Genomic DNA, 26,577 nt, shown 5'->3' with positions numbered 1-26,577 from the left:
ATCAGTTTTTAGTCACACATTCGTATAAGTTTCAGAAATGTTTGGTTTTGTTTTTAAGTTATATGGTCATAGTTCTTATATAAAAAATAACATAATATATAATAGTTATATTTAGAAACCTTATGTGGAGGTTGTGATGTATATGCGCAACTCGTCAAGAGATGGCGCCACAAGTATTCTGAATCACGCTATAGAAGTCTTTTAATTATTTTGTATACAGTAATTATGTTATTTATCTGTTCAGCCATAGATAGCCAATAATGTTATCTATGGTTTATGAAAAGAAAATAGACATACATCATAGACAACATGAAAATAAAATAAAAAAAACATTTGTGAACCTTTAATGTGTGAATTGTGAAAATATTGTACAAATTTAGATATTTCCTTTTTCAAATTCATATATTTTTTCCATCTTCTTGTTTTTCATTATTTTCTCTTCAAGTCTTATTTTCTTTTCAAATTTTTAATAAGGATTACGATCGAATTTCGACCCCTAGTTAGACCCACTTGTATAACATCAGACTCAAATCAAATCAAACATCTTTATTTGCCAAATAAGGTACAAAACTGGTTAAATCTGTCCTAAGATACAAAAATCCTCTTATTTTACCATTTCGGCGTGCAAAATGAAACTCATTTAGAAGTGAGGCGGACATAGCAACGCATTAGCTATATACATAAATATATGTTAGTGTCTAGCGTCTCTATAGCCGGTTGTATCAGATCTCGTCGCCCAGAATATCTAAAATGGATTATAACTTAGATCTGAAAGGGTGAATCGCTTAATAATAGCGTCAACTTCTATAGTTTTCACAACGAAAATGTTTGTATTCAGTGCTTATCCTTACTAATCCTTACTAATATTATAAATCCGAAGGTAACTCTGTCTGTCTGTCTGTCTGGTTGTCTCTTCTTCACGCCCAAACCCCTGAACCGATTTTAATGAAATTTTGTACAAAGATAGTCTGAGACCCGAGAAAGGACATAGGATAGTTTTTATCTCGGAAATCCCACGGGAAGTAGGGATGGCGATCTAATATCGATTAATCGGAGAATCGATCTTTTGCACCCAAAACATCGATTATTTTAATCGATATTAGTAAGGATTGAATCGTAAACTATGCATTTGACCAAGTGATGATCTTTAGCAAAGTTGAAGGTACGAATTTTCAGTATGTATGTTAGTATGTTATATTATTTTCTTTTAAACGCGGGCGAAGCCGCGGGCAAAAACTAGTTATGAATAATACAACTGTAATTGTTTTAAGTCGAATAATGGTGGTCAACGGTCGGCAACCGCGGACTGTGGCCTACTTCTTACGGCCTGTGGATTGTTGAAACAAAACTGTTCATGCAAATTTTGGAGACAATGAATTCTTGTCCGCTGCTTCTCGATAACGAAACACCTAGTGAAGTGGTGGTAGATGTAATGACATTAAAAAAGTGCTCAGTAGAGAACTTATTATGAATAAAAAAAAATTATTTGATGTGTCAAATCGAATAATGTAGCTACTATGTAACCCGTCTTGCCAAGATTGCCGACCGCTGAAGTAGACCACTATACCCAGATCTTATCAAGGCCTATCATATGCCGTGAATGTCTGGTATGATTGTATACACAAATTCAGTCAAATTCATTTTGTATAAGGACTCTATTTAATTATTATTCTTTTTAGCTCAAAGCACTAGCGGACAAATTGGGCTCTGGTTTTGAGGGGCTTCCAAATGTCTACAATTTCCCTTGTAGACATTTTTTAAATCTTGTAAAATTAGATTAACTTCTTAGACTGGAGGCCTCATTCAACTTTCCATCCGGGCCTCGAACGAGCTTAGTCCACCACGGGCTTTAACAGTGTTTCTCAATCTTAGCCAACACATAACCCCCAAAGTATGTAAAAATAATTCGCGACTTTCTAATAGGCATGATGACAAATTTTGAAAACCCTTCTATAACATAGGTACATGTCTATCGATTCCAAAAATCGTATTATTTCGGTAATAAATTAAATATTAACGAAAATAATAGCATTTGTTTATAGCCATTTCGAATTAAGTTAATCAAGTCCGTTGGTGACGTCACGTTAGAGCATTCCATACAAAATTTCAAGCAATTCAGTGACATACCCAAAAATGACGTCATTCGCGCCCCGTTAGCGTTTCAGGCAAGATGGCCGACTGCAGTATTTTATACTTTTATTTAATTGAAAATATAATAAATCTTAATGTTTTTTTAAAACTGAGTCATTTTTGAGAGTCCTATCAATATATTGTGTTTTCTTAAATCATTTATATATTGATTTTTTAATACTGTCATCATGCCAATTCTCTGTTTTTAAGTTGTATTTTTTATGTTACAAATATCAAACCCAAAGATCATATCTATTGATTTTTATGATTTGGTATCGTTTGAATTTCCTTTTTATATTTAAGTACTTAATAACACATACATATTTTTACATCAATTATTGCCAAAAAAGCTTTTAATTAACATTAATAAAACATCTTTATGAACTTTACATTATTTTTGCTTCTTAAAGAGGGGTCGCTACCCCCTGGCGGGTCGTGACACTTTGAAAAACAGTGCTCAACAATATAGCCCCAGAATTTATTAGCAATTCTATATAGAATTGTAATTCAACTTCATTAATATCATTGTAACCTTCGATCACTAATAAGAACTAGATACACAATCAGCGACAAAAAAACGGGGCGACGAAAAGAGCACCCAAATAGGAATTTGGGAGCACAAACCTGTCAAAGTGATAGCTTATGACAGCTAGCTTTTGTTGTAAAAATTTATTGCTTTTGGTAAGCAGTTTTTAACACATTTAAATAATAGTGATAAGGTTGATTTTGCATTAATTTTAGATTCTGTCGCTTAGAATTTTATAAACATGTTTGACGCCACTTTTGAAGTTCATTTTTGTATGGGATTGTGTATCTAGTTCTTATTTGTGATCGAAGATTGTAACAAATAATGTGCTGTTACAACAGAACGTGTTATATATAACAGGGATTCCCAAACTGTACAAATGTGAACTTTAAATTTCAAAAGATAATTCAAAAGATAAGACAAGAAAGCGGTCTGTCTATTCTTATAAATCTTATTTCTTTCGTTACCCTGTTTCATATAAATAAAATAATTGTTATTCAAATTAAATTAAACTTTTTGGGTGTTTTTATTTAATAACAATGACAGACCAAAATTTTACTTTTGGTTTTGAACAAGCCGTTTCTGTCAAATAAGACTTTTGTTTATTTTTTTTTAATGTCAAAAATTAACTTTATTCTTATCCCTACTCAAACGAAAAATATAAATTTATAGGCAGTCACTTATCCAAGTACTCCTAATGTCCATAAATATATAATGCCAGATAATTGCATACATTTTCATAAGTCTTTTAAAATGTCGTATTTGGCTAAAATTAGGACAAAAACCGAAGATTCAGTTGGTCACCATTGAATAATATATTTATTACATAACCTTTTGTAACACCATCACTAAATCTTATAACTTGTAAAAACAGCCAGTAAAAAAGAGTTTGGGCAACCCTATCATATTAACACCTTCAGTACACAATACATAGCTCTCACTAGATAATAAATAACTTTAGGGTCTTACTCTGGGTCCTACATACGGTCGTGTTTCATATGTGGTAACTCCGGCACTCCGCACGACACAAACGCAACTACGACTCGATGAAACTTAACAATAAATAAGTGTGCGTCACTATACACTCGTCACTAGACACCGATCCCGTCACTAGACACCGTTCCCGTCACTAGACACCGATCCCTCACTAGACACGCGTCATTAGACACAGCTCTCGTCACTAGACACTCGTCACCGATCCCGTCACACACAGCTCTCGTCACTAGACACTCGTCACCGATCCCGTCACTAGACACTGCTCTTGTCACTAGACACCGCTTCCATCACTAGACACCGCTCCCGTCACTAGACACCCGTCACTCGTCACTAGACGCCCGTCACTCGTCACACCGAATGACGCGGCGTCGCGGCGCTGTATCATAACGGTAGCGACGTTCGGTACGACGCAGTCCGTTTTTCGTTTTTCTTTACCTGTGAAAAATGTGTGTAAAATTAGATGCGTTAAAAATAGTTCAAATATTTTAAAATGGTATATGTACTTTTAGTGTAAAAAAAATCTATATTTATTGGTATTTTGTCTTATAATGTATATAGTGAACAAATTAAGTAGTAATTGAGCATTGAGTAGTCCACCTTATGACGAGTGGTCACTGTAGCCTATAGACAGTTCTATTCGTGGAGATGAAAGAATAAGGATTCTACTTGAGGCTAATTACACATGCATTACTAGTCTTGAGGACTAGAAGATGGGTGCCTCATTTGTAAGTCAGCCAGCATCAAAGGGTCTGCACCTAATATTACGTAGTAGTAGTGTGTGTGTGTGTGTGTGTGGACCCAGAGCTCTGGGTCCGCGTTACCTAGTCGAGCGGCGCGGGGTCGCGGCGCGCGGGCGGCGCGGGCGACGCTCCGCCGTAGTTGAGGAAGTCCCACACGAGGATCGTGTCGTCGTGCGATGACGACACGATCTGGAACTCGTCGAACTGCAACCGGAACACGCGGCCGGTGTGCTCCTGGGGGGAATTCACCCGGGTAAAATATGAACGTTCCACACATTATTATCCACTTATAAAGAAAACAAAAATGTCATATTTTAAACCCAACAATAACAAAATAACATAATGCCTTGGCCACACGCATTGTCCAACCGACACAAAGTCAAACGTGAGGATACAGCGTTGACTTCATGTGTGTAACTTTGCACATAGTAGAGGCTTTGCATAGGCTTAAATTTTAGGGCAAAACATGTGGACACGGCAAAATGAATAAAAATAAAAAAGTAATAAACAAAAAACAATGTATTTATTTTAGCAATGCATGTGCATGAGTTTGTTTGCACGTATTTGTCGTGCATGTGTGCTAGTGTCTGTTTGTCTGTGAGTGTGAATGTGTGTCTGTTTGTGCATTTGTTTGCGTGTATGTATCATATCGTTGTAGCCTGTCCGTCCCGCGCGGCACGCAGGTCCCACACCTTGATCTCAGTACCGTCGTGCGTACAGTGTGTGTGTGCGCGCGTGTGTGTGTGTGCGTGCATGCGTGTGTGTGTGTGTGTGTGTGTGTGTGTGTGTGTGTGCGCGTGTGTGTCGGTGTGTCTGTGTCAGCCTCACCACGAGCGTGCGCAGACAGAGGTCCTGGTGCGGCGTGCGCACGTCGAGCGCGGCGCGCAGGTCCCAGACCTTGATCTCAGTACCGTCGTGCGTACAGTGTGTGTGTGTGTGTGTGTGTGCGTGCGCGTGTGTGTCGGTGTGTCTGTGTCAGCCTCACCACGAGCGTGCGCAGACAGAGGTCCTGGTGCGGCGTGCGCACGTCGAGCGCGGCGCGCAGGTCCCAGACCTTGATCTCAGTACCGTCGTGCGTACAGTGTGTGTGTGTGTGTGTGTGTGCGTGCGCGTGTGTGTCGGTGTGTCTGTGTCAGCCTCACCACGAGCGTGCGCAGACAGAGGTCCTGGTGCGGCGTGCGCACGTCGAGCGCGGCGCGCAGGTCCCAGACCTTGATCTCAGTACCGTCGTGCGTACAGTGTGTGTGTGTGTGTGTGTGTGCGTGCGCGTGTGTGTCGGTGTGTCTGTGTCAGCCTCACCACGAGCGTGCGCAGACAGAGGTCCTGGTGCGGCGTGCGCACGTCGAGCGCGGCGCGCAGGTCCCAGACCTTGATCTCAGTACCGTCGTGCGTACAGTGTGTGTGTGTGTGTGTGTGTGTGTGTGTGTGTGTGTGCGTGCGCGTGTGTGTCGGTGTGTCTGTGTCAGCCTCACCACGAGCGTGCGCAGACAGAGGTCCTGGTGCGGCGTGCGCACGTCGAGCGCGGCGCGCAGGTCCCAGACCTTGATCTCAGTACCGTCGTGCGTACAGTGTGTGTGTGTGTGTGTGTGTGTGTGTGCGTGCGCGTGTGTGTCGGTGTGTCTGTGTCAGCCTCACCACGAGCGTGCGCAGACAGAGGTCCTGGTGCGGCGTGCGCACGTCGAGCGCGGCGCGCAGGTCCCAGACCTTGATCTCAGTACCGTCGTGCGTACAGTGTGTGTGTGTGTGTGTGTGTGCGTGCGCGTGTGTGTCGGTGTGTCTGTGTCAGCCTCACCACGAGCGTGCGCAGACAGAGGTCCTGGTGCGGCGTGCGCACGTCGAGCGCGGCGCGCAGGTCCCAGACCTTGATCTCAGTACCGTCGTGCGTACAGTGTGTGTGTGTGTGTGTGTGTGTGTGTGTGTGTGTGTGTGCGTGCGCGTGTGTGTCGGTGTGTCTGTGTCAGCCTCACCACGAGCGTGCGCAGACAGAGGTCCTGGTGCGGCGTGCGCACGTCGAGCGCGGCGCGCAGGTCCCAGACCTTGATCTCAGTACCGTCGTGCGTACAGTGTGTGTGTGTGTGTGTGTGTGCGTGCGCGTGTGTGTCGGTGTGTCTGTGTCAGCCTCACCACGAGCGTGCGCAGACAGAGGTCCTGGTGCGGCGTGCGCACGTCGAGCGCGGCGCGCAGGTCCCAGACTTTGATCTTGCCGTCGTATGCGCCGCTCACTATGCGCTTGTTGTCGAATCTGTTGACAACAACAACAACATTATAATAAAATACGTCACAACAGGCAACAACAACAACAACAACAACAACAATATTATAAAATACAACAATATTATAAATACAACAGGCAACAACAACAATATTATAGAATTCGTCACAACAGGCAACAACGACAACAACAACAATATTATAAAATACGTCACAACATTTAAGGAGAAGACCCGTGCCCAGCAAGGGGACAATAATGGGTCGATGATGACGTCACAACAAAATACGTCATGAAATATGGGAGGCATACTTACTTGAGGCATTCCAAGTTAGAACTTGGTCTTTTGGGGTTGCAACGCCCATGTGGCTCAGTTCAATATTACCGGGGGGTAATAACAGATGTACAGTAGATACAACATCAGGTTACGTTTTTGACGTGACAACGTCTTATAATTCGATGGAGCCTGCTGCGCGCACCAAATAACATGAGTCATGCGGCGTTACCTCGCTCTGAGGCGTTCCATTTAAAGCTTGAAGTGCAAGCGAGAGCGCGGAACGAGCGACAAAGAGGCACAATGGCCTCCGCGTTCAGTGTAAAAACTACGTACATTGTAAAAAAAAATGACATAATTGTATTTATGCGTACAAATAAATGTAACTTGATCAATTACATTGTTATTTCCATTTACCTCCTTCTCTATATCCATACAAAACATCTATCAAACAAATAAAATTAAAAAAAACTTTTGAAAATGACTTTTGAAAACGTATTTTCTTATGACGTTGTCACGTTCAACTATCGTCAGTAAACCGACTTTACAGACAACCGAGTTTTATGAGTGTGTGTATGCATGTATGTCCCATTCTTTGACACGCCCTATAGCCTATAAGAATTTTTAACATATAATTATAAGGTGTCGTCTCAATGTCCCACGACCGGATCGCGATGTCCCACAGCCGGATCGTGTTGTCGACGAGCATCGACGAGCGGGACACACACGGTGTACCGCGTGACACACACACACAACGCACCGTATGCACCGCACGAGCTCCTCGTGGCCCTCCAGCACGCGGATGCACTGTCCGCACTCGATGTCCCATAGCCGGATCGTGTTGTCCGATGATCCGGACACGACGAGCCGGTCTCTGTACTGCAAGCACGCTATACCGCGCCGGTGGCCGTTCAGCGTGCGGACGAACTCGCACGACGATGTGTTCCACACCTGTAATCACATCAATAATTTATTAAATAACATCGAATGAAATGAATATACGGGTAAGCACGTGCAAAATTCCGACGAATAAAAGAACGAGACAGATTGCTTTTACAAAAAAATCTTTTTTACGCTTATTGCCGTGAATCGATTCTAAATATAAAAAAAAGTATGATTTTAATCTATTGATTCGTTTTGCACGGAACATTATAGATATATACAAGCACGGAATTGAGATTACCGGAGTATGGTCGCAACCAGAGCATGATGACTCAGCTCCTAAGAGATCTCCCTTTGTCAAACACTCATAACTCCGAAGAGAACTTCTCAATGCACCTTTGCTGGCTGCTGCTGCTCTCTCTCTGGCAGGGTCGCCATGTAGTGTTAAGGAGCAGGCTCGTATGTGTAAATGAGGCGTCTTGTTTAGATGAAGACTTTATTATAACTGTTTAATATTACTCTTACACTAACTTATATACTATATGGCTCAGCTCTACACCACATCTATATCTCTCTCTCAAACAGATACCTTGATGCTGCGGTCGCCGCTCGCGCTCACGATGTACTTCTCGTCGAAGTCGACCACGTTGACGGCGGCGCGGTGCCCCACCACCGCCCGCCGTGACGTCACACACACACACACACACACACACACACACCTTGATGCTGCGGTCGCCGCTCGCGCTCACGATGTACTTCTCGTCGAAGTCGACCACGTTGACGGCGGCGCGGTGCCCCACCACCGCCCGCCGTGACGTCACACACACACACACACACACACACACACACCTTGATGCTGCGGTCGCCGCTCGCGCTCACGATGTACTTCTCGTCGAAGTCGACCACGTTGACGGCGGCGCGGTGCCCCACCACCGCCCGCCGTGACGTCACACACACACACACACACACACACACACACCTTGATGCTGCGGTCGCCGCTCGCGCTCACGATGTACTTCTCGTCGAAGTCGACCACGTTGACGGCGGCGCGGTGCCCCACCACCGCCCGCCGTGACGTCACACACACACACACACACACACACACACACCTTGATGCTGCGGTCGCCGCTCGCGCTCACGATGTACTTCTCGTCGAAGTCGACCACGTTGACGGCGGCGCGGTGCCCCACCACCGCCCGCCGTGACGTCACACACACACACACACACACACACACACACACCTTGATGCTGCGGTCGCCGCTCGCGCTCACGATGTACTTCTCGTCGAAGTCGACCACGTTGACGGCGGCGCGGTGCCCCACCACCGCCCACCGTGACGTCACACACACACACACACACACACACACACACCTTGATGCTGCGGTCGCCGCTCGCGCTCACGATGTACTTCTCGTCGAAGTCGACCACGTTGACGGCGGCGCGGTGCCCCACCACCGCCCGCCGTGACGTCACACACACACACACACACACACACACACACCTTGATGCTGCGGTCGCCGCTCGCGCTCACGATGTACTTCTCGTCGAAGTCGACCACGTTGACGGCGGCGCGGTGCCCCACCACCGCCCGCCGTGACGTCACACACACACACACACACACACACACACACCTTGATGCTGCGGTCGCCGCTCGCGCTCACGATGTACTTCTCGTCGAAGTCGACCACGTTGACGGCGGCGCGGTGCCCCACCACCGCCCGCCGTGACGTCACACACACACACACACACACACACACACACCTTGATGCTGCGGTCGCCGCTCGCGCTCACGATGTACTTCTCGTCGAAGTCGACCACGTTGACGGCGGCGCGGTGCCCCACCACCGCCCGCCGTGACGTCACACACACACACACACACACACACACACACCTTGATGCTGCGGTCGCCGCTCGCGCTCACGATGTACTTCTCGTCGAAGTCGACCACGTTGACGGCGGCGCGGTGCCCCACCACCGCCCGCCGTGACGTCACACACACACACACACACACACACACACACACACCTTGATGCTGCGGTCGCCGCTCGCGCTCACGATGTACTTCTCGTCGAAGTCGACCACGTTGACGGCGGCGCGGTGCCCCACCACCGCCCGCCGTGACGTCACACACACACACACACACACACACACACACCTTGATGCTGCGGTCGCCGCTCGCGCTCACGATGTACTTCTCGTCGAAGTCGACCACGTTGACGGCGGCGCGGTGCCCCACCACCGCCCGCCGTGACGTCACACACACACACACACACACACACACACACCTTGATGCTGCGGTCGCCGCTCGCGCTCACGATGTACTTCTCGTCGAAGTCGACCACGTTGACGGCGGCGCGGTGCCCCACCACCGCCCGCCGTGACGTCACACACACACACACACACACACACACACACCTTGATGCTGCGGTCGCCGCTCGCGCTCACGATGTACTTCTCGTCGAAGTCGACCACGTTGACGGCGGCGCGGTGCCCCACCACCGCCCGCCGTGACGTCACACACACACACACACACACACACACACACACCTTGATGCTGCGGTCGCCGCTCGCGCTCACGATGTACTTCTCGTCGAAGTCGACCACGTTGACGGCGGCGCGGTGCCCCACCACCGCCCGCCGTGACGTCACACACACACACACACACACACACACACACCTTGATGCTGCGGTCGCCGCTCGCGCTCACGATGTACTTCTCGTCGAAGTCGACCACGTTGACGGCGGCGCGGTGCCCCACCACCGCCCGCCGTGACGTCACACACACACACACACACACACACACACACCTTGATGCTGCGGTCGCCGCTCGCGCTCACGATGTACTTCTCGTCGAAGTCGACCACGTTGACGGCGGCGCGGTGCCCCACCACCGCCCGCCGTGACGTCACACACACACACACACACACACACACACACCTTGATGCTGCGGTCGCCGCTCGCGCTCACGATGTACTTCTCGTCGAAGTCGACCACGTTGACGGCGGCGCGGTGCCCCACCAACACCCGCCGGAGCATTATCTCAGTGGTAGACGTCATGTCCCATACGGCTATTGAGCGGTCCTGGAAATAGAAAAATAATTGTGAAATTATGTTGAAAGCACTAGGTTTCTATAAAAAAAAAACAAACTGCAAATATGCAAACAATATTACAGACCGAAGTATCGATTTCGGCCCAGTTTCGACTAAAAAATGTATTTCGGCCAGAAAATTGGTTTATTTTATTAGTAACTTAAAAAAAACTGTTAGAGATAAATAAAAAAAAAAAAACATTTGAGAACAAATAAGAGCGGGCGAACACAGAATGACAATATTTTTACCCAAGTTACTTGTCATTTTGGGGCAGAAGAAAACCGCTACGTTAGGTTTAGGCCTTAAGCAATATTGTGTTTGAGTGTGGCAAAGTACTTAGATGGGACATTCCGAATTAATCCTCAGGGGTAGCAGCGGATCTGCAGTCAAACTCAGATGGAAATATAATTCTATAAGGGGTTGCTTACAAATGTCCTTAACAGTAACTTATGGTAGCCAGTAGACTGTATACTCGAAAGACAACAATTACGTCTTCTATGGTCCAAGCAAATGGTCCTCCGAGCCGGATCGGTGGCCACCCTCACCTTACTGCAGGTGACCATCATGCCGTTGCAGAAGCGCAGGTGCAGCACCGCCTCGCAGTGGTGGATGAGTGTGTTCAGCATCGCGCCGGTGTTCACGTCCCATACTCTGACAGTGCTGTCGGATGAGCCGGATATGATCGCTCGCTCGTCGTACTGTAGGCAGAGGACTGAGCCCGTGTGGCCTTGGAGTTCCTGGGGATGAAGAACATAATATTGTTGTAAATAAGTAAATACTATAATCTTTATATCCAAAAAGTATTGTTATAGGTTACTTAACTCTTTGGTAATGTTTTCGGAATTATTTCTTCTTGTCAAATATTTGAAGTAATAAAGATGTGTCTGAGCTAAGAAAATAATATTTTATTATTTAAAGTATTTCACGATCCTATATTTTAACAAATATATCTTTAATGATTTGGCTATCAACATCCTCATTGTTATGGTCATCTACTTTGAAACTTTTAGAGAAATACAAGAGCGACGACAATCGTCTTCATCGTCGCCGCTGTTTCAGCAACAAACAAGAGGCAACGAAAGAAAAATAAAATAAGAAATAAGAAAAACACAAATATTGCCGAACTATGACGCGTTTGTAATCACCGCGCACGAATACGGACGTCAGTCATGCGGCTGATCAATAGATTATGCAATCTATTGATTCCTGGAGAAGGACTGGTTGTTCGTTACGAGATACCAAACATACTTGAGTAAGTTTTTATATTCAGTGCAGGGTAACGGATTCATGCTTGGTGGCCGTTTATATCTTTTAAATACATATCAGTTTCTTTTATTGTTACGGAATACTAGTTTTTGCCCGCGGCTTCGCCCGCGTTTAAAACAAAATAATATAACATGCTAACATACATAAACTGAAAATTTGTACCTTCAACTTTGCTAAAGATGGTCACGTGATTAAATGCATAGTTTACGATTCAATCCTTACTAATATCAATTAAAATAATCGATGTTTTGGGTCCAAAAGATCGATTCTCCGATTAATCGATCTTAGATCGCCATCCCTAGTTCCCGTGGGATATCCGGGATAAAAACTATCCTATGTCCTTCCTCGGGTCTCAGACTACCTTTGTACAAAATTACATTTAAATCGGTTGAGTGGTTTAGGCGTGAAGAATAGACAACCAGACAGATAGACAGAGTTACTTTCGGATTTATAATATTAGTAAGGATAAGAATTGAGACGACCAATTGACAATTTTAAATTGGTTAAAAATGTTCAAAAATACTTTATTAAATTAAATTTTTTTATTAAAAAAAACTAAATTAAATTATTATAATATTTAAACAAATTAAAAACCTTGTTTAAAAATGACTGAAACTACTTCAATAAATCGATATTATATTTAAAGAAAGTAAATTAAATGGATATTATATTTAAACAAAGTTAAAACTCACCTTCACACATTGCAAAGTCTTCCTGTCCCAAATCTTGATGGTATTGTCTCTCAAACCGGACACTATTTTGTTGTCGTCGTACTGCAAGCAGTACACGCCCTTCGAGTTCTCTGACCTGCAGTTTATCCTCTGAAAAATAGATAAATATACATAAGGTTTAAAAAATAATAAAGATAAAAAAGAAAGTAGATATGGTATACCCCTGAGGAGTAAGTTCCAGTATCTATTTTTATTATTCTTAGTAAAGTGAAAAACTAGCTTACGGTCCACCTGATTATAAGTGGACACTGCCGCCCATAATATAAGAGTAGCAGACGAGCATGCAGTCCACCTGATGGTAAGTGGCTACTGCCGCCCGTGGACATATGTAATCTGTGGCCGACCCCAGATAGGATTAGATATTCCTACCTGAGGTCGGCTCCTGAGGACTAAGCTGGAACGCCTCGGAAAAGTCTGTCTCCCTTACCACACTCTTCAAACCGGAACACAGCAGCGTCTAACACTGCTGTTATGAGGTAGAAATAGGTGTGGCGGTGGTGCCGCCGGAGTTGAACCACAAAGGGTTCTACCACCTTCATAAGTTGTAGAGATCTCCCTATAGAACAGATTATACCTGAAGCTGATCACAGATGCATTGCATACAGTCCATATTCTGATGATAAGTAACTCATAGACATCTGCAATCAACCCTAGACAAGACCATAAGATCGGCCACAGAAGCACCACTGACTCCAATAAGTGCCTTTTACCACACCATACAAACCAGACCACTGCTGTCTGTCTAATAACAATTAGACAGAAATAGGTGTGGCTGTATGCCTCCGTAGTCGGACCACAGAATAAAAACCTTACCACCTCTAAAGCCAGCCGACAAGTCAACCGGCATACCCACCCTTCCACCAAAAATCAAAAACTACTTCACCCTAAGAAATAGGTGTGGTACTTTCCCGGTTGAACCATAGTGGTACCATCACAGTGCTAGGGGTTTCTACCTTCAAACGATAGGCTCACCTGCAAATTATGCCTGCCCATCCGCCAGTTGTCCTCGATGGACTGTATGTCCTGTATGATCTTCGGGTAGAGCTGCCTGTAGAACGTGTGCGAGGGGTGCTGGCAGCCAGGCTTCGGCTTGAACAGGTACAGGATCCTGGGGGCGAGGAGGAAGGGCATAGTTAGATATATGTTGACAGTTGCTTATGTAGTTCGCGAATTTTGGAGTGTGTGTATGTGTTTATCTGTGTGTGTGTGTGTGTGTGTGTGTGTGTGTATGTATGTGTGTGTGTGTGTGTGTATGTATGTATGTGTGTGTGTGTGTGTGTATGTATGTGTGTGTGTGTATGTATGTATGTGTGTGTGTATGTAAGTGTAAGTGTGTGTGTGTGTGTGTGTGTGTGTGTGTGTGTGTGTGTGTGTGTGTTCATCTAAGAGTAAGTGGCCACTGTCACTCATTGTCTCTCTATATTGAAGAGGGTTTTAATAATAATATTATAATAATAATAACTTTTTTATTTCAAGCCACAGGACTCATATGTGTTAGTATTATATTATAGACTTATTCTATGTTAGTACTTAATCTAAAACATGATATAACATATTGTGAATCATTGCTATGCCATTCCATTAGAAATGGCACAGCAATGACCCACTGCCGACAGGCAGTCCAATCTGCTTTCAATCATGTTCAGGATGCTGTTGGTACCGCCCCGTAGCCTGCGCACAAGGGATCCACATCTTTTCCAAAATCGGGGCAGCTTCATCAGCACCCTGAACGCACTGTTATATTGGACCCGGAGGTTTACCTAAAACTCGTCAAGAGAGGTCTAAACGATTTTTTTATATAATGTAGGAGTAACAGACGAGCATGCAGTTCATGTCCAAGTCCCGATGATAAGTGGCTACTGCCGTCCGTGGATATCTGTAACCGACTTCAGATAAGCTAAGAATCTATTCTTACCGGAGGTAGCCCACAGATGCACTGCTACCCCTGAGGACTAAGCTGGAACGCCTCGGATAAGTATGTCTACCTTACCACACCCTTCAAACCAGAACACAGCATTGTTCAACACTATTAGGCTGAAATAGGTGTGGCGGTGTTGTCGCCGGAATCGAACCACAAAGGTTCACCTTCAGAAAACTTATAATGGTGCTTCAACCACTCACCATCCCCTACGTTCAGCGAGTCCACGCCACAGCGAATCAGTCCGCACCTTGCGCTCCACCAGCTTCTTCCACAGCATACCCTCGGAGATGACCCGCTGCCACTCCCGGCACACCAGCTCCGCGGCACACAGAGAGTTCGCGTCGAGATACGATAGGATGTTCTCCGCTACGTGGTCCAGGCCTTTCTCTGTGAAGGAGTTTGGAGTCATTTGCAGTTTGGTTACGTACGGCTAGTATAACATGACCCCTTTGTAACATGCGTCATCATATATAAGGCAGGTCTAAAACTATTAGTTTGCGATTTGGTTACATAGTGGCTAATATAACTAGAGCTCTCTGTAACATGCGCCGTCATATATACGGCAGGTCTTTGGTTAGACAGTGACTAATATAACTAGAGCCCTCTGTAATATGAGCTGTCATATATTTGAGAGGTCAATGAAAATTATGAGATGTCTTAAAACTGTACCCTTATTATGAGTTTTTACGTTTTTACAAAAATAACTGTTTTGGTATTTGTTTACGTATTTGCCCATACATTTCCAATCAGCGCCCCTAGCGGATTATATCAGAACTGATTGGAATAGTATGAAAATACGTAAATAAAAAACAGTAATTTTTGTAAAAACGTAAAAACTCATACTAAGGGTGCTACTGTTCATTTATTCTATTGTTCATTTATTATCTTATATATAAAATTCTCGTGTAACAATGTTAGTTACCGTACTCCTCCGAAACGGCTTTACCGATTTTCACCAAATTTTATATGCAAATTCAGTAGGTCTGACAATCGGCTACCATATATTTTTCATACCCCTAAGTGATAAGGGTTGTTCACCCGTAACATTTTTTTTATTTATATGGCAACACAACGTTTGCCGGGTCAGCTAGTAAATATATAAATCTATCAGTCACTAACTGGGCAACATGCTGATGAAGTCGCGCTGCAGCATCGGCTTCAGGTACGCGTTGATGTGGCCGTGCTGGTAGTGGCACATGCGCGCCAGTAGCTGCTCCACGAACTCCACCTGATGGGGAAATGCAGAAATAAACATATGTTGTGGTGTTACAGCGAGACTGTGGAGTCAGCCGATCATTGTTTTTTAGGATTAGCAGAGGAGCATGCACACCTGCCAACCTGGCGCTTTTCGAAAACTGTAAAATGGAGCACCCCACGCTTTTTTCACAATTATACTATTTACTTTTCCTTAGTTGATTCCTAGATTGAAGATTATTTTATACTTTTTTGTTGATTGTATCATAAAAGCGTGTTTTTTTAGTTTTTTAAGGACATTTTTTTGTTTACGAGGGGCAAACCTTCAAAAGGTACCCGACGATGTGGGGGCGACGCCGGGTTATGTGGGATTTTTAACCACACTAAAACCCCCCGGTAGCCGTCCTCAACACTTGTGGGAGAACTCCGGGATCTCCGACGGAACGCAACCGGAGTCCTCCAATCGCGATGCCCCGATCGAGCTCTGCCCTAGGGGAGCAGATTTCGCTCCTCCCGCACCATCTGGTGTTCACGACGTTACGCGACAACACATACCGCCGTCCTTCCCGGGGTCGCTTGTTGGACGGTTCGAACTCCCACTCTTGCCGTCCGCAACCCCGGAGGCCCCCTTTTAGTCGCCTCCTACGACAGGCAGGGGATACCGTAGCCCTATTCTAGTCCCGGAGCTACAGTGAGATCCACTCTAAGACCTAGCAAAAGTCATCACTCACCTGGTCCGTTTCGTTCCATTTTGTGAAGAAGTTGAGACACGTGTTCCTCTCAGCTACGTACGCCGCGCTCGGCGGGGGCCGGACGCCCGCGTCCAGGGCTGTCAGCGACGTCACCTGGAAATAGGATAGACACAATATTGTACTGAAATGAAATTCATAATCATTGTCCTCAATCATCATCAACCCATTACTGTCCCACTGCTGGGCACGGGTCTCCTCTCATAATGAGAAGGATTAGGCCATAGTCTACCGCGCTGGCCAAGTGCGTATTGGTAGACTTCATACCTTAAGATTTCTCAGGTATGCAGGTTTCCTCACGATGTTTTCCGTGTTTATTATGTTAATTAATATCTAATACGCACATAACTTTGAAAAATCAGAAGTGCCAGGCATGCACTTCTGATTTTTGAACTTTAACCTTGGACGCGTCGATCAAGAGGCCGAGTTTATTAACCACTAGGCTATCACTGCTATGAAAATTATGAAATATATTTATTTTGTATAGGCCTGCGGAGGCACTTACAAATTGTCAGTTACAACCGCCCTCTAATACAATCGATTACTATACCGCCCTCGTAATAAAGAAAGCAATATCGATTACTGCCGTAATTAAAAGAAATGCATCAGAAGACTATGATGGGAAGAAAAAAAATGTTCTTTTTTAATGACAATCGATCATGTCGTAACGAAAAATACAGTATAAGCACTAGATTAGTGAGGTGATATGGAGTTTGTTTGTTTTGAAATTGTGCCCACGTTATCAGGGGTTCAGAAAATGACAAGGGATTAAGAAAAACCTCAGACCGTGGGGGAAGTCGCGGATGAAAGCTAGCCCAAAGGCTTCTGAAAGTCGGCGAAAAAAGGTTCATCTGTTAGAGAGTTTTTATGTTCCAAACACTAAATGAAAACGCCGCATGAACTTCTATTTTAAGACATTGCACATTAATTCTGTGTATCAAATGTGTCTTAACACAACTACATAGTATAGTTAACCAATATTGATAATAACTATAGCGACTTGTCACGTATCGGTAATATCACTCTACATTGTACAAGTGCACAATGAACTCCATTCCTGTTACCCCCGACCATCAGGGGTCCGACCGTCCGCTCGGTAACGACGCGACAAGTACCGAACCACCCACTTAACAGTGGGGTTGGTCCATTTTTGATACTAGTTCATTACATTATAATATTTTAAATAACATTATATTATTATGAATAAATATTATAAATCCAGGGGCATTTCACCATCTGAGAATCTGCCCGGGCAAAGAGGGTACCCTCGAGACCCGAATTTCCTTTCCGAGACTCAAAAATCAAAATCCAATTCAAAAATCAGTTGGTTGCGTTATACCTTCATCTTTGAGTCACGGAAAGGTAATTGTGTACCAAATTTCAACTCATTTGGTCCAGCAGTTTCGGAGGAAAGTGGCTGTGACAGACAGACAGACACGAGTGATTTTATGAGGATTCCGTTTGTATTGTCGTATTGAACCCTAAAAAAAAACCTTCCATCAAACCCCCAGGATTCGAACCCCGACCCGCGCTCACACCTCACCCCCACGCCAGTCATGGGTTATTGACCAATCGTACAGTTAGAGCGATGTAGGTCAACTAGCTGTTCAAAGCACACCGATACGATACTATGCAAAATAATTTATTATTCACATTTGTTTACTTTGTCACTTATCTACGGAACACGTCATCGGCCATATTTATTGATTCACGTCCATTATTAATAAACTATCCATTGTTTTGCTTAAACCGTCACTAAACTATCCTTTGTTTTGCTCAAACCGTCACCGTTAAAGGAAATGATAATTAATTTCTAACACGCCCATCTACACTTAATAATAATATTATAAAGAGGAAAACTTTGTTTGTTTGGTTGTAATGAATAGGCTCAAAAACTACTGGACCGATTTTAAAAATTCTTTCACCATTCGAAAGCTACATTATCCACGAGTAACATAGGCTATATTTTATATGAAATATATTTGACAAAGTTTGCCGGGTCAGCTGGTAGGTTATAACTTTTGAAAAACAGTGGTGTTGCCTGAGATACGAACTTCGGAGCGGACCTCTAGATTTCGAGCCCTTGTTTGGACCGCTAGGCTTTCACTACTTTTAGTCTTAGGAGAAACACCGGATGACTGAAGTACCGGCAAATTAAACTATCATCTTTGGGCAACTTGATTCCACACTACTTAGAACCTGCTTTTTACCCTGGAAGAAATAGCGGGGGAGGACATAAGGATCGGCAAATACAACTTTCGCCCTTGGGCGGCGTCAACTACCTCATAACCTGACCTTAACACACCTATAGCGGTTTGAAGGTGGTAGAACCCTTTGTGAGTCGACTCGTTAAGCGCTGCTGTGTTCTAGTTTGAAGGGTGTAGCAAGAGAGATATACTTTTCCGAGGCGTTCCAGCTTAGTCCTCAGGGGTAGCGACACATTTGTGGCCGACCTCAGGTAGGGTCATCTTATTCTATCTGGGGTTGATTACAAATGTCCATGGGCGGCAGTAGCCCCTTATCATCAGGTGGACTGCATGCTCATCTGCTACTCCTATATTATAAAAAAAAATAGCGAATTATACCTCACAGGGGAAACATACATAGGTTAATAAACAAATGACTAGACTAGATAATGCAGTTATTCATACTGTTATAATTGTTTATTCTCTGACACATAATATGTAAATAGAGTATTGAATGCTATTATACAGAGGTTCTTAACCTTGTCATTATAATGGACCATTTCACATTTTTTTTTCCATGGTCCTTTATTTGTATAGGAGTAGCTGACGAGTGTGAAGTCCACCTAATTTTAAGTGACTACTGGTGTTCATGGACGTCTGTAATTAACCCCAGATAGGATTAGATTCCTACATTAGGATAGCCACAGATGCGCCGTCACCATTGAGGACTATGTTACAATGTCTCGGAAAAGTATGTCTACCTTACTACACCCTTCAAACCAGAACACAGCAGCGCTAAACACTACTGTTATTAGGCAGAATAAGGTGGCAATATAGTTTAGTAGATACATGAAAAAGGATAATTCATTAATAGGTTTGATTTTAAAAAAGTTGTTAAAAATAAGTAATTTTCATATTCATCCCAGAAACCCTTAGCCTTAAACCAATTGGTCTACCAATTATGATTTAGAACGACGCTATACTCCGCGGCCAAACTGCTAGTCCGCTCTGAAGTTGTTGCGAGCAGATGCAGTCATACAATTTGCTATGGCGACGCGATTCATTTCATTCAGAGCAGACTAGCAGTTTTACGCCTAATCCTTCTCACTGTGAGAGGAGATCCGTGCCCAGCAGTGGGACAGTGATGGGATGATAATGATCTACCACCATCAGCTTGCAGACCACTTCTAGTGCTGCTTCAAGTCAATAATATTATAGTCCAAAGTCTGACTACACTTTCAAAAACACTGTTTAAGACAGAATCGCTTGAAACATTCAGAAGTCTATCTAAACATGTATAATTCAGTAGTAGCAAAGATCATCACTATCAGTATATAATAACATTAAAATAAAAATAAGAAAATCCCCCAATACTTAAGGAAAATCAATTAAAAGTCTAATAAATAAATATTACATGGCTAAAATCCCCACATCATCGTAGATAAGGATGCCTACACACCGATTGATCCAACTCTATCGATAGTATAATCGATCTTTCAACAACAATTGTTATTTGTTACCACATCAATCTATCAATGCTATCAGTTAACAATACACTGGATCAATCTATATCAATCGATGATGTGCAGAGGGTCCCGGGTTCGGTTCCCGGCCAAATAGATATCTAAATAATGAATTTATGTTTCTATTTCTGGGTCTGGGTGTTCGTGTATTTGTCTCTGTGTGTTCATAGCACCCACGACACAGGGAATTCTAGTATGGGGCTCTGACTGTAGAAAGAGTTTCTTTACAAATAATGTAAGTAGGTATAGTCCGCTCTGAATATAGAAATGAATCGCGTCGCCATAGCAAATTGTATGACTACACCTGCTCACAGCTTCAGAGCAGACTAGCAGTTTGGCGCGGGCTATAAAAAAAGATGTTGTGGCTTATGCCTTCTCAGAATACATTTTAAAGGACTTTTTATGTTTAATAGACGTTCAAAATAAAATAATTTATTCTCATTTATAATGTAGTATTTTTGCATGGGAATTAAAAAATGAAATAAAGTTTTAATTTTGTATATGAACTTTTTATCTCATTTCCTCTTAAGATTAAACACAGAATCTCATTCAGATGTTTGTAAACAAATAAAACAAAATATAACAACATAAACATTAATATGAGCAGTTAACAATTTTATCAAACAACATTGTCACATCATCAACCCATTACTGTCCCACTGCTGGGCACGGGTCTCCTCTCAGAATGAGAAGGGTTAGGCCATAGTCCACCGTGCTAGCCAAGTGTATATTGGTAGACTTCACATACCTTTGAGATTTTTTTTATATAAATCTCTCAGGTATGCAGGTTTCCTCACAATGTTTTCCTTCACCGTTTTAAGCAAGTGACAAGTGATAATTAATTTCTACCAAACAACATACTATAATCTTATATATACAATTCTCCTGTCACAATGTTAGTTACCATACTCCTCCAAAACGGCTTTACCGATTTTCACCAAATATTATATGCATATTCAGTAGGTCTAAGAATCAGCTACTATCTATTTTTCATACCCTTAAGTAATAGAGTTGTTCACCTTTAACATTTTTTTATTTATATGGCAACACAACGTTTGCCGGGTCAGCTAGTACCATATAAACATTAATATGAGCAACTAACAATTTTTATCTAATTTTCATTAACATACATGAATTATTTTATTTATTTATTTATTTATTTAATTTTGAAACACCTTAAACTAAGGGAGGACTTAATGCCTAATGGCATTCTCTGCCAGTCAACCCTGGGCGATGGAGACATTATGTGGTAGTCATTTACACAAAAGTAAAATAAAATGTAATATATTATATTATATACACATACATATACATATATGGGTCAGGACCAAATTTTTGACGGATTCAGAAAAACTGAAGTGTCCGACTCATAAGTGACAAAAACTTGCGTACTTTACACGCCTAAAAATAATTTGGCATATTTTATAATAATATCTTATGTTACTGTTAACAGTCTCATTCATCAAATAACTTAATTTGAAGCTTAATTTCTTTAAAAATAATATAATATCGAACTCTTTATATTTTTGCGCCATACAAAATACGCATGTCCTTGCTTGACTACCTAAGAATATTTTGGCCGAAGTTTTTGTTTGACGTAAGCTAGCATTCATACCTTGATATTATTAAATCCTTATAAACACCAGTAATCGTTTTCATTAACAATAGCACAATAACCATTGATAATATAGTTTTTACAATTAATTTTACATACGTCCCAAAATTCTTTCCATTGTAACACACCTGTTGTGCGACGCTATTATGTCCAAACCAAAAACCAGATTTAGGATTTAGTTGATTATTTAAGTATGGCAACATTGGCTTCAAGTATTGGCAACAACATTTTGGATAAACCGCCATGTTTTTTAAATGTCAGTTGACATTTTGTTTGTGTCGTCAGCGCGTGTCGTTAAGATTTCCGGACTTTAGGTGAGTAAAACTTTAATATTTTTTATGATTTTCTAGAAATTGAATTATATTTATTCATTCCTGTTATCTTTATTGTTAAATAGGAAGCAGAAGTGTTCAATTAATGGTTCAGTTTGTTAATTATTGCAAGTATTAGGTTATGTCGTGAACAATTTTCATTCCATTGTGCGATTTGTGACACGAAATTGTGCGACGTGTCACAAGGGAAATTTCTAAAGTTATGTTTACAATAATTCTTATGTCATTAACGAATTTAGTATTTTATTCGAAAATGTTTAAATATATTAACTTACTACATTATTTTAAATTACTACGCCAGAGGCCTAAAGGAGGGTACCTATTGTATTAGTTGGTATGTTTTGAAATGCTACTGGGTCTTATTAGAATTCTCATAATTTTGTATTTTATTAATAGTTATTTTTTGCCACATTTGTTGTCACGTTATATTTCTTGCCTGTTCCGATGTTTGTAAATCTCAGTATTTTTTTCATCTCAAGCATGTTTATTAATAAATTTAAAATAGATAGAATAGTACCTACTTTTTGGGACTCGTAATTTAAGAAAAAAAGTTTTTCTATAAAAGGTTTTGCTTAGTCTTAGCTTTTCTTAGTTTTTATTTATTCTTAGCGAGCTTGCTCATGAGGCGATTCGTGCGATTTGCAATTTCTACTTACTAAAAATGAAAATTGTCCTTGCGTCGCGTCGGTCAAATTGCATCACATCGCGTCATCAGCAAGCTCGCTTAGGCTCAAAACTCAGTTTTATAATGCATTAAAGTATTAGACTCTTTAATTTCTTGGGAATATGATTTAACGCCTCCGCTGGCCGTCTGGCCGCTGCCTTTTGATGAGTTTTTAGCCTTAAAAGTATGTTCATTGCAACAGTGAAAATTCTTTTAAATAATTCTGATAGGTTTATGTTTTTTCTCGATTCTTCGTGTGAAGTTAAGCAAGTCAAATTAGCAATTAATGTTATTTGTCAAGACCGAGTACCTTTTTCTTTTCAGATGCCTTTATCATCCGCTGAGCGATGTCGAAAGTACCGGGAGAAACTAAAAAGGGAAAATCCCCAAAAAATTGAAGAAATGAAGAAGAAAAACTTGGAAAGAACGAAAGCTAAAAAACGAAAAATAGGCGATATGAGCGAAAATGAAAAACAAGATGTGAGAAAACAATGGAGAGATGCTAAACGTAAAAAACTTAACATAAATGAACCAGTGGCAATCGAATGTAAAAGAGCACGTCGTTGCTGTCGTTTATATCGTGTATATCGTCGTTGATATATTTTATAGGATACAATTAAGTAAGTAAAGTTGTTAATAAAAGCAGTAAATGGACCAATGACTATTTAATTGTATAAGAATTTTGAATGTTTCAAATTATTGTTGTAAGTGTAAGAAAACACAAGCAGTGTTTTAGTTTTCGATTTATTAAATTTTTCTTGAAAGATGATGTTTTTTTTTTATATTCCACTTTTCTTAAAATCTTATGACTATTTGCACACACCCTTATAATTCTATTGTGCTACATTTATTTTCCAGTGTGACATATTCCGTTGTGATTTCCGTTGTGCAATTACGTCAAAAATTTGGTCCTGACCCAGATATACATATATATATATATATATATATATATATATACATACTAGTAACAATAATCCTGATATATAAAATATATACAAAACAAGAACAAATTAAAAATATGCTAAGTATAAAAGATCGAAAGACTCAAATGATAGAAGGTGGTCGTAAGTTATGTTCACGATCATCATCACAATTATGTGTATGTATAATGTATATAATTACACGTGTTGGCTACCACAAAGCTGTAACATGTCTGTGGAGTGTGGTTAGAATAGCATATGTTCGTATCTTAACACAATATGTAGTTATGCAGGGGTCGGATAAAACATTGCAATATCTATTTCACTTAATACTGTGAGAGCTTAGTACGAATGTCAGCCAACGTTGAGGGTATGGGGTTCAAATATGATGCAATAATGTATGATTTTTACACGCTTTTTATTAGCTTCACCTGTATGTTTGTATGTTTGTTTGTATGTTTGTAACCGACTTCTTTGGGCGCGATTTTGACCCACTTTAAACGGCCAGATTTCGTTCAAACTTTGTAGATTTATTTCACAATTATACTATTTACTGTTCCTTAATTGATTCCTAGATTCATTTAGATTTTCTACTTTTTAGTTAATTTTATCATAAAAGCGTGTTTTTTAGTTTTTTGAACTATATTTATTATTTGAATATGATATGTTTATGTGCATACTAGAAATTAAATATCAAATGCTTGGACAGCAATGGAAATTATTTCAAGAAATTTTACATGAGTTTGAGTTGAGTGACTTCACATGCTTGGACAGAAAAATAATGGGAAAATTTTTACATGAATTAGGAAGATGCTTAAAAAAAGTATTTTGAGGTATTTTTTATTATATAAATGTAGCAGACGAGCACCACCAGACAGTCAACACGATGGTAAGTGGCTACTGTAGCAACCTTAGATTACTTTCCTTAATTTTAGCAATATTATTGCTATTTGTAAGGATTAAATTGGATACCTTGTTTGCCAGCCTGTTTGGCCTAATTTTGAAAATTTTATATGTTCATGTATGTACTTATGTACATGGCCATTGACATCCAATTGAAAAAATTCTCCCTGATCAAGCAAAATATTACTTTTTCCTTTTAAATATTCCAGGTATCTATCTATATTTATTGCTAAAAATCTACATGTTTTGGGAGGAAAAAGATAACACATTTCTTACAGTAGGTAAAGTTGTTCAAGAGTAGGTTTTATGCTTATAAGGAGACTATGCCCTAAACATTCATTATTCTAAGAGGAGATAGAAGCCCAGCAGTGGGACAATACCAACTATATAAAAATATTGTTATGTTTTTTTTATTTAGAATTTAAGCCTTAAAATAAAGCCCTGAGTTAGGTTTTTTTAACCAACATTTTGTGTTTTTATTGTTTGCAAATATAAACAATTTTTTATATATTTTTAATTCTTATATATTCTAAACCTGAAATATTCGACATGCAAAGAAAAGTAGCGGGAAAAAGTGGATCCATTATAATCAAATGTGAACAATATGTTATGTCATGCCCAATACATTGTCTTGTGGTCGGGTTGCGAAATCGAAGAGCTGATGTAGAAAGTTGTACGAAAATGTTCTTAAAATACGAATATTTCTGTATATTTCTAGATATATAACTTTTATACTATTTAACGGGTTTGTACTTAAGTATAGAAGGATACGAAGCGATTTTGAAATTCGAATTCCCGTAAAAATGCATTGTTTTCATATTGTAACCATGGATGCTTGATTCATTAAAAAATTTGCTCTTAACGCGATGTAAACGAAAAATAATGCAATTAAACAGAGATGTTTCCACTTTAAGTTGGATTTTAAACAGAAATACAATAAGAAACAGCAACTAAAGTGGAAATTGGGTTAAAAAAAGTCAAACAGAATATGACTGCATTGCAGGGATTTAAAACCAATTTTATTAAATTAAGTTGTCAAAATTCTGCAAATTAAAGTCAAAAGTAACAGCTTGGAGCCGCTTTCACATACTTTACACGTTAACAAAGTGAAAAATAGTTCGGAATTAACTTCTGACTTTACAAAGCCAAGGTGTTAGGATCCAAAAATGGCGGAACCATGACATTAGTTCCTTGCTCCACATTAATGTTTTTAAGCATACCTGAGGTGCCGATGCGTCCTCTGCTATCCATTCAGTCTCCATTTTTACTATTTCACTAAACACATTAATATTAGTCCTCACTAAACGTCACTAATAACGAATTAACTATCGCTAAATATTCATCTTTAGCATGACGTCAAGCACTCACTTCTATTTTCTTTAGAAGGGTTAGAAAAATACTGGCACTGGAAACGTGTTCTTCAGCCAACTTCAGCCGATTAGACAAAAGACAGAGAAAAAATATGTGGCTAGCAACATTTTTGAATAAACATTTTTTATTCTGTCTTTAAATGTAATATTTAAATGTTATTAAACACGCAGAGTTAACATATTGAGTGACTAGGAGTCTAGGATAAATAAAAACCCAAAATAAATTATTTACAACAATATTTATTTAAAAAGTGATATTATTTTTTATTTAAAAATATGCATAATTCATTTATCTTTGCCATAAAAAAAAACATAATGACAAGACAGCTGTTATTTATCAGACTTCAACTTCACTG

General features: G+C 41.2%; 1 protein-coding gene across 1 annotated transcript; it reads right to left on the bottom strand.

Annotated features, from left to right (window-relative positions):
• Nucleotides 1-531: 531 nt before the first annotated feature.
• On the bottom strand, nt 532-26,282 carry slmb (beta-transducin repeat containing E3 ubiquitin protein ligase slmb). The gene is made up of 12 exons (XM_073085284.1): nt 26,072-26,282; nt 16,691-16,804; nt 15,885-15,993; nt 14,966-15,152; nt 13,817-13,952; nt 12,806-12,934; nt 11,393-11,584; nt 10,695-10,838; nt 7,636-7,826; nt 6,517-6,634; nt 4,474-4,626; nt 532-4,087 (listed from the first exon to the last, which is right to left on the bottom strand). Exons 1-11 carry the CDS (start codon nt 26,111-26,113, stop codon nt 4,474-4,476), a joined length of 1,515 nt encoding a protein of 504 aa, XP_072941385.1. The 5' UTR covers nt 26,114-26,282; the 3' UTR covers nt 532-4,087.
• Between the last annotated feature and the right edge of the window lie 295 nt (nt 26,283-26,577).

Source organism: Epargyreus clarus, unplaced genomic scaffold, assembly GCF_041222505.1.
Source record: "Epargyreus clarus isolate Ecla_fem2 unplaced genomic scaffold, WU_Ecla_fem_2.2 ptg000022l, whole genome shotgun sequence".
NCBI classification, from domain to species: Eukaryota; Metazoa; Arthropoda; class Insecta; order Lepidoptera; family Hesperiidae; genus Epargyreus; species Epargyreus clarus.
The sequence above is the reverse complement of the archived record's forward strand: the minus strand, read 5'-3'. Positions and strand labels throughout refer to the sequence as shown.

Excerpts from the sequence above, each read along its gene's own strand:
- slmb (XM_073085284.1), bottom strand. The coding sequence starts at position 26,113 with ATGGAGACTGAATGGATAGCAGAGGACGCATCGGCACCTCAG. Across the intron at positions 15,994-16,690 it reads AATGGAACGAAACGGACCAG|GTGGAGTTCGTGGAGCAGCT; the intron begins GTGAGTGATGAC and ends TTTCCCCATCAG. Across the intron at positions 4,627-6,516 it reads TCTGTCTGCGCACGCTCGTG|GAGCACACCGGCCGCGTGTT; the intron begins GTGAGGCTGACA and ends AATTCCCCCCAG.